Source organism: Microcaecilia unicolor, chromosome 6 (assembly GCF_901765095.1).
Source record: "Microcaecilia unicolor chromosome 6, aMicUni1.1, whole genome shotgun sequence".
NCBI classification, from domain to species: domain Eukaryota; kingdom Metazoa; phylum Chordata; class Amphibia; order Gymnophiona; family Siphonopidae; genus Microcaecilia; species Microcaecilia unicolor.
In genome coordinates this window covers 86081902-86098952 of record NC_044036.1, presented here as the reverse complement: position 1 = coordinate 86098952, position 17051 = coordinate 86081902, and the positions used below count along the sequence as shown (strand labels likewise).

At 44.0% G+C, this 17051-nt stretch overlaps 1 protein-coding gene across 1 annotated transcript in view; it reads left to right on the top strand.

Moving 5' to 3' along the window:
* Positions 1 to 17051, top strand: part of TNR (tenascin R) — a 198218-nt gene that overhangs the window by 133400 nt on the left and 47767 nt on the right. The window contains exons 13-14 of the mRNA XM_030206742.1: positions 4248 to 4367; positions 11306 to 11449. Coding sequence (XP_030062602.1) covers positions 4248 to 4367; positions 11306 to 11449 — 264 coding nt within the window. The remainder of the gene's footprint in view (positions 1 to 4247; positions 4368 to 11305; positions 11450 to 17051) is intronic.

Here is a 17051-nt window from a genome sequence, read left to right as displayed (position 1 = left end):
CTCAATTTGGCCTCAAAACCTCCAAATTGTCCACCGGGAGCTCAGTCTTACAGCTTCCAGCACAAGCAGGTACTTGTAGAGGAACTCTCCGCCCTTCTCAGCGCCAATGCGGTCGAGCCCGTGCCATCCGGGCAAGAAGGGCTGGGATTCTATTCCAGGTACTTCCTTGTGGAAAAGAAAACAGGGGGGATGCGTCCCATCCTAGACCTAAGGGCCCTGAACAAATATCTCGTAAAAGAAAAGTTCAGGATGCTTTCCCTGGGCACCCTTCTCCCCATGATTCAGCAAACGATTGGCTATGCTCTCTGGACTTGAAGGATGCCTACACACACATCCCGATACTGCCAGCTCACAGACAGTATCTGCGATTTCAGTTGGGCACACGCCACTTCCAGTACTGTGTGCTACCCTTTGGGCTCGCCTCTGCGCCCAGGGTGTTCACAAAGTGCCTAGCTGTGGTAGCAGCGGCACTTCGCAGGCTGGGGGTGCACGTGTTCCCATATCTCGACGATTGGCTGGTGAAGAACACATCCGAGGCAGGAGCCCTGCAGTCTATGCAGATGACTATTCGCCTCCTGGAGCTACTGGGGTTTGTGATAAATTACCCAAAGTCCCATCTTTCCCCAGTGCAGAAACTCGAATTCATAGGAGCCCTGCTGGATTCTCGGACGGCTCGCGCCTATCTCCCAGAGGCGAGAGCCAACAACTTGTTGTCCCTCGTCTCGCGGGTGCGAGCGTCCCAGCAGATCACAGCTCGGCAGATGTTGAGATTGCTGGGCCACATGGCCTCCACAGTTCATGTGACTCCCATGGCCCGCCTTCACATGCGATCTGCTCAATGGACCCTAGCCTCCCAGTGGTATCAGGCCGCTGGGGGACTAGAGGACGTGATCCACCTGTCCACGAGTTTTCTCGAATCCCTGTATTGGTGGACGATTTGCTCCAATTTGACTCTGGGACGTCCCTTCCAAATTCCTCAGCCACAAAAAGTGCTGACCACGGATGCGTCTCTCCTGGGATGGGGAGCTCATGTCGATGGGCTTCACACCCAAGGAAGTTGGTCCCTCCAAGAACGCGATCTACAGATCAATCTTCTGGAGTTGCGAGCGATCTGGAACGCTCTGAAGGCTTTCAGAGATCGGCTGTCCCACCAAATTGTCCAAATTCAGACAGACAACCAGGTTGCCATGTACTATGTCAACAAGCAGGGGGGCACCGGATCTCGCCCCCTGTGTCAGGAAGCCGTCAGCATGTGACTCTGGGCTCGCCGTCTCGGCATGGTGCTCCAAGCCACATATCTGGCAGGCGTAAACAACAGTCTGGCCGACAGGTTGAGCAGGATTATGCAACCTCACGAGTGGTCGCTCAGTTCCAGGGTAGTGCGACAGATCTTCCAAGCGTGGGGCACCCCCTTGGTGGATCTCTTCGCATCTCGAGCGAACCACAAAGTCCCTCAGTTCTGTTCCAGGCTTCAGGCCTCCGGCAGACTAGCATCGGATGCCTTCCTCCTGGATTGGGGGGAGGGCCTGCTGTATGCTTATCCTCCCATCCCTCTGGTGGGGAAGACTTTGTTGAAACTCAAGCAAGACCGAGGCACCATGATTCTGATTGCTCCTTTTTGGCCGCGTCAGATCTGGTTCCCCCTTCTTCTGGAGTTATCCTCCGAAGAACCGTGGAGATTGGAGTGTTTTCCGACCCTCATCACACAGGACGAGGGGGCGCTTCTGCATCCCAACCTCCAGTCTCTGGCTCTCACGGCCTGGATGTTGAGGGCGTAGACTTTGCCTCTTTGGGTCTGTCAGAGGGTGTCTCCCGCATCTTGCTTGCTTCCAGGAAAGACTCCACTAAGAGAAGTTACTTCTTCCATTGGAGGAGGTTTGCCGTCTGGTGTGACAGCAAGGCCCTAGATCCTCGCTCTTGTCCTACACAGACCCTGCTTGAATACCTTCTGCACTTGTCTGAGTCTGGTCTCAAGACCAACTCTGTAAGGGTTCACCTTAGTGCAATCAGTGCATACCATTACCGTGTGGAAGGTAAGCCGATCTCAGGACAGCCTTTAGTTGTTCGCTTCATGAGAGGTTTGCTTTTGTCAAAGCCCCCTGTCAAGCCTCCTACAGTGTCATGGGATCTCAATGTCGTTCTCACCCAGCTGATGAAACCTCCTTTTGAGCCACTGAATTCCTGCCATCTGAAGTACTTGACCTGGAAGGTCATTTTCTTGGTGGCAGTTACTTCAGCTCGTAGAGTCAGTGAGCTTCAGGCCCTGGTAGCCCAGGCCCCTTACACCAAATTTCATCATAACAGAGTAGTCCTCCGCACTCACCCTAAGTTCTTGCCAAAGGTTGTGTCGGAGTTCCATCTGAACCAGTCAATTGTCTTGCCAACATTCTTTCCCCGTCCTCATTCCTGCCCTGCTGAACGTCAGCTGCACACATTGGACTGCAAGAGAGCATTGGCCTTCTACCTGGAGCGGACACAGCCCCACAGACAGTCCGCCCAATTGTTTGTTTCTTTTGATCCCAATAGGAGGGGAGTGGCTGTAGGGAAACGCACCATATCCAATTGGCTAGCAGATTGCATTTCCTTCACTTACGCCCAGGCGGGGCTGGCTCTTGAGGGTCATGTCACGGCTCATAATGTTAGAGCCATGGCTGCGTCGGTAGCCCACTTGAAGTCAGCCTCCATTGAAGAAATTTGCAAAGCTGCAACGTGGTCATCTGTCCACACATTCACATCTCATTACTGCCTGCAGCAGGACACCCGACGCGATAGTCGGTTCGGGCAGTCAGTTCTTCAGAACCTGTTTGGGCTTTAGGATCCAACTCCACCCCCCGAGGGCCCTGTTTGTTCTGTTCCAGGCTGCACTCTCAGTTAGTTGGTAAATTTTTTAGGTCAATCTCATTAATGTCCTCGCCGTTGCGAGGCCCAATTGACCATGGTTGTTGTTTTGAGTGAGCCTGGGGGCTAGGGATACCCCATCAGTGAGAACAAGCAGCCTGCTTGTCCTCGGAGAAAGCGAATGCTACATACCTGTAGAAGGTATTCTCCGAGGACAGCAGGCTGATTGTTCTCACAAACCCGCCCGCCTCCCCTTTGGAGTTGAGTCTTCCCTGCAAGTGTATTGTCTTGCTACATACTGGACTGGCCGGCTCGAGCCGGTTTCGGGCGGGAAGACGGCCGCGCATGCGCGGTGCGCATGGGCGCGCGAGGACTAGCAAAGGCCTTTGCTAGTAAACTTTCCGATGGAGGGGGCTGCCGAGGACGTCAACCCATCAGTGAGAACAATCAGCCTGCTGTCCTCGGAGAATACCTTCTACAGGTATGTAGCATTCGCTTTACACAAGGTTGGTATAAATCATCAATCTAAAAGTTGGGCGCAGATCCTGGAGCTATGCGCTATCCTATAAACATCACCCAACTCAAGAGTGCCATTTATAGAACAATGCTCAGTGCTATTTTGAGCTCACAATCTAAATAGGACAGGCAAACAGACAGCACAACTAAGAGGTAAGGGAATTAAGGAGGTGGGGATAAAAGGGTACAAGGAAGTGAATAGTGGTTAGAAGTCAAAAGGAGCGTTAAAGAGGTGGGCTTTTAGCCTGGATTTGAAAACGGCCAAAGACGGGGCTAGACGTACAGGCTCGGGAAGTCTATTCCAGGCGTGAGGTGCAGCGAGATAAAAGGAACGGAGTCTGGAATTAGCAGTAGAGGAGAAGGGGACAGACAAGAGAGATTTGTGTGCAATACTCTAAATGAGGTCTCACAAGAGATTTATACAGCAGCACTATTGCCTCCTTTTTCCTGCAGGCCATTCCTCTTCCTGTGCATCCAAGCATTCTTCTGGCTTTTTGTCATTGACTTTTCTACCTGTTTCCCGACCTTAAAGATCATCAGATATAATCTCTGTCTTGGATTTTTGTAGCCCAAATACATGGCCCCGCATTTTTTAGCATTAAATCTTAGCTGCCAATTTGTAGAACATTCTACAAGCTTCACTTGATCGCTCATCATGTTATCCACACCATCCAGGATTTCTACCCTATTGCAGATTTTGGTATCCTCTGCAAAGTGGCAAACCTTATCAAAATGGCCCTTCTGCAAGATTGCTTTCAAAAATGTTAAAAAGAACTGGACTAAGAACTGATCCCTATGGCACCACTGGTAATGTCCTTTTCCTTAGGGTGAACTCCCTTATAGATAAATAGAAAAGTCAGAAGGATAATGATGGTGCTCTCCTTCCTTTACAGCTATGGATAACCCAACAGGTCTGATTGCCTTCAATATCACTCCAACAGAAGCTGTGCTGAGATGGAATCCTCCAGTTGCTGAGGTGGAGAACTACATAATTGTATTGACTCACTATCCAAGTAAGTTAATGAAAGGCAAATTCTTTAGATTCTCTGCAATTTGTGAGTATATGAATTAATATAGATCTGGAGCTATCATATTTGTTAAAGAAAAATGTCTTATATAAACATGGAATTCCTTGCAATCTTCTTTAACAAATGACACGAGGGGATAAAAAGCAAAAGATTAAAAAAAATGCTAGAGTTAGGGCAGGGAATTTCACCTTTCATGTAGCCGGGTATTTTGTAGTACTATTTTTGATTCTTGTGCTTACTTCTTGTGCACACTGCACAGTCAAGTCCACAGCCAGCGATTTGGAAGTATAATAAACATGGAGTAGACAAACTCCAGTCCCTATGGGTATCAGGGAGCCCAAGTTTTCAGGATATTTCTAAATCAACTTATGCATCCAGCTTCTCTTACATAAGCACACAACTATGGAACATATTACCTAAGGCCGTGAAAACAACGTATGACCACCTAAACTTCCAGAGATTTCTAAAAACCAGCCTGTTCAAAAAGGCATACCCCACCAACCCAACTTAAATGCTTGAACAACTGCAACACAACAAAACCAAAGCTAGTACCAGACACAAACTAACTCTCCCCCTCTACGATTCCCTAATGTATCTGTTACACATGAACTTTATCCTACCACTATATTACTTTGTATTTGTTCATACCGGAATTGGCAATCGCCTTTACGGTACCATGTAAGCCACATTGAGCCTGCAAGTAGGTGGGAAAATGTGGGATGCAAAAGTAACAAATAAATTAGTAAATAAATAAATGCATATGCATAGATTCACATACAGTTGAACCAGAATACCTGCATAACTACCTCACGCATATTTATTAGATATATCTTGAAAACTAAAACAGATACCAGAGGTTGTGCATCCCTGTACCCTTTATAGTAGGCCTGTAGATCCATGGCACTAGGATAAGCAAGTTAGTTTATCCTCTGAGACTTTGCTTCTGGTATTTTCACCCTGGGAAAGGAGAGGAGAGGTGAAATGAGACAGATTTATACAGATTTGTCCCTGCTGCCTTTAAACATGCTGTGGTCACACCTCTCCTTAAGAAGCCTTCACTCGACCCTACTTGTCCCATTAATTACCGACCCATCCCCCTCCTTCCTTTTCTCTCCAAATTACTTGAGCGTGCTGTTCACCGCCGCTGCCTTGATTTTCTCTCCTCACATGCTATTCTTGACCCACTACAATCTGGTTTTCGCCCTCTCCACTCAACCGAAACTGCACTAACTAACGTCTCCAATGACCTATTACTGGCTAAATCCAGAGGTCAATATTCCATCCTCATTCTTCTTGATCTTTCCGCTGCTTTTGACACTGTCGATCACAGCATACTTCTCGATACCCTGTCCTCACTTGGATTCCAGGGCTCTGTCCTTTCCTGGTTTTCTTCCTACCTCTCCCTCTGCACCTTTAGTGTTCACTCTGGTGGATCCTCTTCTACTTCTATCCCTCTGCCTGTCGGCGTACCTCAGGGTTCTGTTCTTGGTCCCCTCCTCTTTTCTATCTACACTTCTTCCCTTGGTTCATTAATCTCATCCCATGGCTTTTCCTACCATCTCTATGCTGATGACTCCCAAATCTACCTTTCTACCCTGATATCTCACCTTGCATCCAAACCAATGTTTCAGCGTGCTTGTCTGACATTGCTGTCTGGATGTCTCAACACCACCTGAAATTAAATATGACCAAAACCGAGCTTCTCATTTCCCCCCCCAAACCCACCTCCCCGCTCCCCCCGTTTTCTATTTCTATTGATGGCTCTCTCATTCTCCCTGTCTCCTCAGCTCGAAACCTTGGGGTCATCTTTGACTCTTCTCTCTCCTTCTCTGCTCATATCCAGCAGATTGCCAAGACCTGTCGTTTCTTTCTTTACAACATCCATAAAATCCGCCCCTTTCTTTCCGAGCACTCTACCAAAACCCTCATCCACACCCTTGTCACCTCTCGTTTAGACTACTGCAATTTGCTTCTTGCTGGCCTCCCACTTAGTCACCTCTCCCCTCTCCAGTCGGTTCAAAACTCTGCTGCCCGTCTCGTCTTCCGCCAGGGTCACTTTACTCATGCTACCCCTCTCCTCAAGACCCTTCACTGGCTCCCTATCCATTTTCGCATCCTGTTCAAACTTCTTCTACTAACCTATAAATGTACTCACTCTGCTGCTCCCCAGTATCTCTCCACACTCGTCCTTCCCTACACCCCTTCCCGTGCACTCTGCTCCATGGATAAATCCTTCTTATCTGTTCCCTTCTCCACTACTGCCAACTCCAGACTTCGCGCCTTCTGTCTCGCTGCACCCTACGCCTGGAATAAACTTCCTGAGCCCCTACGTCTTGCCCCATCCTTGGCCACCTTTAAATCTAGACTGAAAGCCCACCTCTTTAACATTGCTTTTGACTCGTAACCACTTGTAACCACTCGTCTCCACCTACCCTCCTCTCTTCCTTCCCATTCACATTAATTGATTTGATTTGCTTACTTTATTTATTTTTTGTCTATTAGATTGTAAGCTCTTTGAGCAGGGACTGTCTTTCTTCTATGTTTGTGCAGCGCTGCGTATGCCTTGTAGCGCTATAGAAATGCTAAATAGTAGTAGTAGTAGTACTTGATATACTACCTTTCTCTAGTTATAATCAAAGCAGTTTACATTATATACAGATACTTATTTTGTACCTGGGGCAATAGAAGGTTAAGTGGAGGAGTGGCCTAGTGGTTAGAGCACAAGTCTTGGAATCCAGAGGTGGCTGGTTCAAATTCCACTGCTCCTCCTTGTGATCATGGGCAAGTCTAACCCTCCATCCCCTCAGGTACAAAATTAAATTGTGAGTCCTCCAGGGACAGAGAAATACCCAGTGTACTAGAATGTAACTCACCTTGAGCTACTACTGAAAAAGGTGTGAGCAAAATCCAAACTAAATTAAAAAAGTAAGCTGCAATGAAAATTGACCCAGTTCCTCAGGCTCTCAGGCCATTGCACCACTAGGCTACTCCTCCACAGGAGTACAGTCACTAATTGCTTAGAATATGTGAAAAAAAACCCAGGACTTATCTAAGTGCTTTCAATATGTACTTACTATTCTACTTTGATGTGCTCTCTCTATTGGACCAGAGCGGCACTTTGAATTGGGTATTAATCAACAATAGTTCAGCTTCTTTTTGGCCTGGGGCTAGCAGGCACCAAGTTCCAAGGCCCTGTTAACATAATGCATTACAGCATTTTCTACAGAAGCGGAGGGGCATTTTGGATATGACATCTTAATCCAATTTTTTAATGTTTTGGGAAAAGCGTCCAAAAATTCAGTAAAGAACATGGCTATTTTCAAACCACTAAAACATCCAACCTTTTGTTTGAAAATGGCCATTTGCTAGATGTTTTTGAACTCAGTGCATCTATCTTTTAAGACCATTTAAAAAAAATAATAATCCAAGGGGAAAAAGCACAAAAACAAACCACTGGGATGTATGGGGAGCCAGCATTCTTAGTAGACTGGCTACACAAACATCCCAGCAGAGCAGTGGAATACCCTAGGAAGCACTGCCATGGACTTCACATATAAGATCCCAGGTACACATCTCACCATTACCCCCTTACATTGCATGGGGAACTCTTCAAAACCCACCAAAAACCTACTGTACCCAACTGTACACCACTACAATAGCCCTTATGCCTGCAGGTGTCTGTGTGTAGGTACAATAGGTTTTTGGAGGGCTCACACTCCACCACAAGTGTACCAGTTAGATTGGGATATGGGCCTGGGTCCCCTTCTCTACAGTCCACTGCATCAACCACTAGGCTACTCCAGGGACCTGCTTGCTGCTCTAAAAGGACTGGCCATAACATCTGAAGCAGTCATAGAGGCTAGTACGTTCTGTTCCTTTCACATCTTTTGGGGTGAGAGGGGGGTCAGTTACTAAGGGAGTAAGCAGGGGGGAGGTCATGCCAGGGGCAGACTGACAATGACCTGGGCCCCGGGCAGTAAAGGTCATTGTGTCCCCTCCCGGCCACTGCTCTCTACCCCCACTGCCACACTGCTGCCCCCTCCCACAAACTATAGCCCCCCACACCACAGCAGCTGCCACCCCCCACACACTACAATCTCCCAAGCCTCAGTGGGCTCTTCCTGGTCCTACCTTGAAAGGCCCTGGTGGTAATGTGGCTTCTTTGGAGGCAGGAAAGCACCCCAGTCTTTCCTGCCCACTACCACTATTCTGGCCAGTGCCGCCATGTTTTCAAAATGGGTGCTGAGACTTCCTGCGGTAATCTTGCAGGTCTCAACAGTCTTGGTAGACTGCCGTAGATAGTCTCAGAAGCCATTTTTAAAACGTGGAGGTGCCAAGGCAAGGCAGAATAGCGGCAGCGGGCAGGCAAGAGTGTTGCTGTTTCCTGCCCCTGCAGAGACCGCTAATACCACCAGGCTCTTCAAAGTGAGACAGGGGAGGGTCCACTGAGGCTCGGAGGGCTGTAGTGTGTGACGGCGGGAGGAGAGCCTCTGGGCCCTCTGGCACTGCCCGGTTGCCCAAATAGTCAGTCCGCCCCTCCATTGGTCATCTGGTCATTTAGGGCACCTTTTTGTGACTTAGGCATGATTGAAACAGGTCTAGACCAAACCGTCTAACTTTTAGACATGGACATTTTTGCTTTGTTTCATTATAACAGAAAAACATCCAAGTTTTGGGAATGCCCAATTCCTGCCCATAACATGCCTCCTTGTATTTGCACGCACTGCAGAAAAAAATGTCTCAAATCTGAGTTTTGAAAATTGCAATTTGGATGTCTTTCTCCAAAAAATGTCCAAATGCCACTTTATGCTGTTGTTGAGATGTTTTTCTCTTTTGGAAAATGAGCCCCTTGTATATTAACCCTTGAATAATAGGTCCTCCAGTGACACTGAAAGCAGCAGTGTTCAAGTTCTTTCCATAGCTGGATCATTGGGAGCTGCCATCTGCCCCCTTGAATATACAAATGATCTGAAATCAGATGCTACCTTATGACTTCCAAATGGAGTGGAGGAGTAGAAGGGTAGTCTATTTAGAGTAGTGGGCTGAGAACGAGGGAAACCAGGTTCAAATCCCACTGTAGCTCATTGTGATCCTGGGCAATTCATTTAATCCTACATTGGCTCAGGTACAAACTTTAGACTTTGTTGTAACTTGCCTTGAGCTACTACTGAAAAGACATGAGTAAATCCCAAAATCCCTTCCATTCCCATTATAAAAGTAATAGTTGTCACCATCACTATAAGTTGGTCTGTTCGTAGTGTGAATATGAGTCGATTTCATTACAAGCTCATGAAGATAATCATATAAAATATCTGGAACCAGTTCATATCGGCCAGGTGGAGCAAGACATGTACATTTAAATAGAGAATGTGGCCTAAAACTGGTAGATAGAGTTAATTGTCTAGTCTTCCATTTCTTTAGCCTTGAGTAGGAATTAAATATAGGGCCAGATATATAAAAGTCTTTCTCCCATTTTGGGCCAGATTCTGTATATGGCATCCAAACTGTAGGCGCATTGGAATAACGCACCTAGCGCTATTCTATAAACCGTGTCTATAATAAGATGTGGTTTATAAAATAGTGCTTAGGCTAGGGGATTGCATGTACATTTAAGCATAGTCGTTTATGCCACTGAAACACTGGTGTAAATGCCCGCGCCTAAATGTATATGTGTTGCCCCAAATTCTATAACAACACACATAAATGTGATTGACACCCCCTGACACACCCATACTCCCATGGCCACACCCCCTCCAGCTAAGCGCATTGGAATTTATACACGCCTCTTGTTAGAATACACCTAAAAAGAAGCACACGTAAATTCCAATTATTACCGATTAGTGATGATAATTGGTTGTTATTGGCCAATTATCACTAATTTGGTTCATTACTCAATTGAGTAGCGTACTTAAATTGGCTTCACACACAATTTAACGCATACTGCTCTCTGCTCTTTATATAAAATCCAAAGGTTTGTGTCTATGGGAAAAATGCTAAGTACATAGGATACAAATTGAATGCATCTAGTGACCCCAACTTATCATCATACTTGTCAATCTCGCAAAATTCATGGGAAATATTTTGTGAATGTAATCTCAGGCCATGGATGGAATTACAGAATTTTTCTACAAGATGGAGCCGAGACGGCTGAAGTGTATTCAGCAGGGCTTTGTGGAGACCCAATTAACTACTATAATACCAGTAAGAGAGGTCAGAATTAAGATGCATGGACAATAAAATATGCAATAAGCTTCCTCCCTTAACTATCCATGCCTCTTTAGGCTAGCACCAACCATTTCCCCTTTATATGAATGCTGAAATTTAGAGACACCACTCAGAAAATGAAGAATCATCTACTATGGTTGAAAATTTTCAAACTAAAGAGATATCTCTCTAAGGGACCCTTTTACCAAGCTATGGTTAAAAGGGCTCTGCAGTAGCAGCAGTGGCCCGTTTTTGCTGTGCCCCAGGGTGCCTTTTTACTGCAGTGGTCCTACCGTGCAAAACTCGACATGGCCATGCGGTAAAATTGCACTTACCTCATGGCCATGGGGGGGGAGGCAGGGAGCACTTACTGTCACCCATTGAGGTAGCAATATGAGCTCCTGCGGTAACCTGGCGGTAACTGAATTACCGCCAGGTTAGCGCTGCACTAATAATTATAGAAAAAATTTCCATATCATTGTAAATGATATGCTCAAGGGAGAACTACCACTGGCGGCCACAATGGGACGACGGTAGTTCCGGGTTGCCATGCAGCAAACCGTTTGCCTCACAGCAACCCTTTAGTAAGAGGGCCCTAAGTAACCTAAATAATATTTATTACTGTGGTTGAAATTTTCAAACTGAAGAGATATGTCTCAGAGTAATCTAAGTAATATTTATTTTATTAAATAAACAAACAAGTTTGTATATACTTTCAGCTGCAGGAGAGACTATCGTCGTGGATGGAATCAACCAGGAATGGCAACTCATTAATCTCCTTCCAAGCACCAGCTATTCTGCCACCATGTATGCCATTAATGGGCCTCTCACAAGCAAGACCATCAGTACCAACTTTTCCACGTGTATGTATCTTATATCAACACCAACTAGTGTCTTATTTATTTTAACTGATCATGATACTGTCATGATGCTCAAAAGTTGTTCCAGGAAGTCACAAAATTCCAGCTAATATGCTTCTTTAGCCACAAATACCTACAATTTATTTCAGGAGAGTCCAGAAATCCAGTTCTTGATATATTTCTCCTTTGAAGAGGGGCCTGTTGTACTATATGAAATCCAATGGAAATATGCAAAAGGAGAAAAATGGCATTTCATGTCTTAATTGGTGAAGAATATGAGGGCATATGAAAAGCTATGCGGAGTTAGACCAAGACCCAGCATCCTGTCTCTGAAAGTGAACAGTCTAAATGGCAAGTACTTGGCCTAAGCTCCAGCAGTCAGCACACGTATAATTAGCCCTGGATATTCAGTGCTGGTGCTCGAACATGGCCCAGCATTGAATATCAAGGGTTAAATCTGCCTGCAGTGATCAATGGTTAAAAAAATGTTGACCACCATGGGCAGCCGGTGTTGGTCTTTTTACTGTAATGATCCATTGGGCCTGCTTCTCAGTTTTCTATATTGTTTAAATATTTTATTTTAATTTAATTTAATATAGACATTTATATTCAGCTTTACCAACTTGGTTCAAAGCGGAATACATAATAATATCCACATTAATCATACATCATAGTCCAGTAGTATACCAATTACAAATCTAAATTGTAATTAGAACAGTAAAATCATTCCAGTAAATGCTTAGACATCCTGTGGTAGTTTTGTGTTCAGCGTGTGCAACCGATGTACTAAAAAATAGAAAATGTTTTTTTATCACTGGGGGGCAGAGAGTAGGTGTGCCTGGTGCTAATCGGTTAGCACAGCTACATCACCGCACGCTAACCGATTAGCACGGGAGCCCTTACCACCTAGAAAATAGGTGCTGGTAAGGGCTCACATGCTAATGGTCACATGCTATTGTGGAAATCAATGCACGGCCGTTAATAGACCAAATGGAAAACGAGGCCATTTTACGGCTGCACTGAAAGTGGTCTCAGCACATGGGAAACACCTCACGCTGGGGTTACCGCAGGCCACTTTGTAGCACAGCCTAATAAAAGGGCCCCCAAGTCTTTTAAAAAAATCCTAAATTCCTACACAATAAGGGTCCAGCAGGCAGTGTTAATAAATTTTCAGTTTTTGATCCTAATTTGATTTAATATCAGCATTTATATCCTGCTAAACCCTAGAGTTCAAAGCAGGTTACATCCAAGATTAACCATAAGATTAATAAAATAACCAAAGTTGTCAAATACATAAACTAAAAAACATCATACAAATTTATCTTATTTCACAGGCAGGAATTTAGCATGTTACAAAATGCTTTAGATAGGTTGGAGTCAGAATCATCAAAACAAAAAGCATCAATTTAAAATTAACTCATGCTTTAATGGGGATCCAGTGTAATTTTATCAAACATGGTGTTGCCCGATCAACCCAGCCTTCCCCCAACACCAATTTGTCTGCTACATTGCAAAGCCTGTAGTCTATGTATCTTTCTGTTATGCCCTCCCCCCCCAAAAAAAAAAAAAACAATATTAAAATAATCCTGATGAGACAAAACCATAATCCAGTCGATCAGCTATAAATCTATTAGGTTCCAAAAAGACACCTCTATTTCCAAACTTTCTAGTTATGGTTTAATTTTGTTTTATTTCACAGCTTACATATTCTATAGTCCTTTTTATAATGGTTATAGCCTCTTAGTTAACACTTTATAAATTATTGTGCACATTGGTAAAGATTATCTGACTGGTTTTCATCAGATAAAAATAGTGACAACAGTCACAAGCTCCCTGCTACATTGGCACTGTCCCATTTCCTGACTTTACCCTCTCTTTCCTACATCTGAGAATCCTCTGTGCTTATCCTGGGCTTTTTTGAATTTCATTAACCATGTTGCAGGAAATTCTCTAGCAGTTACATGCCAGTTATACATGTATATGATTACATAAGTACATAAGTATTACCATACTGGAACAGAACGAAGGTCCATCAAGCCCAGCATCCTGTTTCCAACAGTGGCCAATCCAGGTCACAAGTACCTGGTCCCAAAACAGTATAACACATTTTATGCTGCTTATTCTAGAAATAAGAAGTGGATTTTCCCAAACCTATTTTAATAATGGGTTATGGACTTTTCTTTTAGGAAGCTACCCAAACCTTTTATAAACCCTGCTAAGCTAACTGCTTTTACTACATTCTCTGGCAATGAATTCCAGAGTTTGATTACACGTTGAGAGAAGAAATATTTTTTCCGATTCGTTTTAAATTTACTTCTTTGTAGCTTCATTGATTGCCCCCTAGTTCTAGTCTTTTTAGAAAGAGTAAACAAGTGATTCACGTCTACTTATTCAATTCCACTCATTATAGACCTCTATCATATCTCCTCTCAGCCGTCTCTTCTCCAAACTGAAGGGCCCTAGCCACTTTAGCCATTCCTCATAGGGAAGTCGTCCCATCGCCCTTCTCTGTACTTTTTCTAATTCCACTATATCTGTTTTGAGATACTGTGACCAGAATTGCACACAGTATTCGCAGTGCGGTTGCACCATGAAGCAATACAAAGGCATTATAATGACCTCATAATACCTAACATTCTATTTGCTCTCTTAGCCACTGCCGCACATTAAGTAGCGGGTTTCAACGTACCATCAACTAAGCTCCTAGATCCCATTTCTGGTTTGTGACTCCTAATGTGGAACCTTGCATTATGTAGCTATAGTTCGGGTTCCTCTTTCCCACATGCATCACTTTGCACTAGCGCACTTTAAATGTCATCTGGCATTTGGATGACCTTTCTCTGAGTCTCGTAAGATCCTCTTGTAATTTTTCACAATCCAGTTATGATTTAAAAACTTTGAATAACTTTGTGTCATCAGCAAATTTAATTACCTCACTAGTTACTCCCATCTCTAGATCATTTATAAATATATTAAAAAGCAGAGGTCCCAGTGCAGACCCCTGGGGAACCCCACTATCTACTCCTCTCCATTGAGAATACTGACCATTTAACCCTACTCTCTGTTTTCTATCTTTTACCCAGTTTCTAATCCACAATAGAACACTACCTCCTATCCCATGACTCTCCAATTTCCTCTGGAGTCTTTCATGAGGTACTTTGTCAAATGCCTTTTGAAAATCCAGATACACAATATCAACCGGCTCACCTTTATCCACATATTTGTTCACCCCTTCAAAGAAATGTAGTAGATTGGTGAGGCAAGATTTCTCTTTACTAAATCCATGTTGGCTTTGTCTCATTAATCCATGCTTTTGAATATGCTCTTGTCCTTTATAATAGTCTCTATCATTTTGCACGGCACCGACATCAGGCTCACCGGTCTATAATTGGTGTTACGTTAGCCACCCTCCAATCTTCCGGCACCATGCTTACAATAATGGGCCTGTAAACAGATATACTAAACCTAGTATAGTACATTTAATATCTGGTGTCGGGTTTGGCTGCAGCAACTTGACTAGCTAAGTGCATATTCCTTGCTAGCTGGTTAAGTTACTAGTAATTAAATAGGCATGCTATTTAAGCGGTCTATCTTAACCGCTCAACATACCTGGATTAGTGCTAAATATTGACTCTTAGCTGGCTAAGTTGGTGACATAGCTGTTAGTGGCTAGCCACTAACCCACGGATTCTATATAGCACGCCTAGAGCTTGGTGCCAAAATTGGCGCAGATTCTATAACAATGCGTGTAATTTAGCAAACTTAACAAGGTAATGAGCACTGATAACAGCACTTAACAAGCAATAATGAGTACTAAATGGCACTGATTAGAATTTGCGTGCACAACTCGCTAAGCATATTCTGTAACAATGTGTGTTGAACTTCTAAAAGCACGCAGGCAAAAAGGGGCATGGCTATGGGCGGGGAAATGGGCATTTTGTGGGCATTCTGAAATTTACATGCCTGATCATAGAATATGACCCAGTGTGCCTAATTCTATGCGCCATGATTTACCCCCTGTTTTCACTGGTGTAGATAAATAAGCGTAGATTTAGGTGCTGAAATATCAAATAAAAATATTCTATAATTGGTGCCTAAATCTGGGCGCTGATTATAGAATACACTTAGGGGCCTTATTACTAAGCTGCGTAATCATCTATGAGCGCCCAACATGCGCCAAAATGGAGTTACTGTACAGCTACCATGTGGTTCTTGCTGTAATTTCACTTTGAATCATTGAAAAATAGTTATATAACATCAAAAGATTCTTTATTCACATCATATAAATCAATCAAAGGAACATCATCTTGATTAAGCATAAGGTTGCTAAGATGTTGTGCAATTCTTTGTTTGTCAGTCTTTTCTGTTTGTCCCAGGTACCATTTACCACACTGGCGTTTTATACTATAAATAACCTGTTTAGTTGAACAATCAGTTTTACATTTTAATTTGTACTGTCTGTTGCTGTTGGGAATTTGTACTGAATCAGTTGTCAAAGCAAAAGGGCAATAGACACAATGCCCACAAGCAGCATGTCTTGACGAAGATTCCATTGGTTGAGTCAAGTACAAATGCAAATAAGCAAAGGGTTGTTTTCATTTGTGAAGGGGAAGTAAATAGTTTCATCTACTGCATGATAACGGGACACTGAGATTTTTGAATCATAATATCTGCAGTAAGCATGGCTAACTCCATCAGTGTCTTGGGTTCTGCTATATTGTATTTTTAATGATTTATATGATGTGAATAAAGAATCTTTTGATATGTTATATAATTATATTTCAATTATTCAAGTGATGAGCAATGAATATGCATGAGATAGATTTGCATGCAGTGCCTCATGCATATTTGTTGTGGATATCTTGAAAACCCGATGGGATTAGGTGTGCCCCGAGGACTGGGTTGGGAATGGCTGCCTTAGACTATAAGCCTTCCAGGGACAGGGAAATACCTAATGTACAGGCTTATGAATCTCAACGTATATGCACTGGGAGAGAGGAGGGAGAGAGGAGACATAGAAACGTTTAAATATCTCAAGTGCATTTATGTACAGGAAGAGAGCCTTTTTCAAATGAAGGAGAGCTCTGGAATGAGGGGGCATACGACAAAGTTCAGAGGGAATAGGCTTAGGAGTAACCTAAGGAAGTATTATTCCACAGAAAGGGTGGTGGAGGCGTGGAATAGCCTCCCGGTGGAGGTGGTGGAGTCGAGGACTGTTCCAGAATTTAAAAAGGCATGGGATAAGCATGTGGGATCGCTTAGGAACAGGAAGAATTAGGGGTTACAGAGGATGGGCAGACTGGATGGGTCATATGGCCTTTATCTGCCGTTATGTTTCTATGTTTCTATAGGTAACACCTGCAAGCAGAAGAGCTATTGTAGTGGTGAACTGTTGGGTACAGTACATTTTTTTGCTATTCGTGGATTGCTCACCATACACTATAAGGGGGTTGCAATGTGTACCTAGGACCTTTTATGTAAAATTCACTGCAATGCCCCTAGGCTGCCCTACTGCTCTGCTGGGATGTCTGTGTAACCAGTTTAGTAAGACTGCTGGTCCCCAGACATCCCAATGCTTTGTTTTGTGTATTTTTCCCTTGGATGT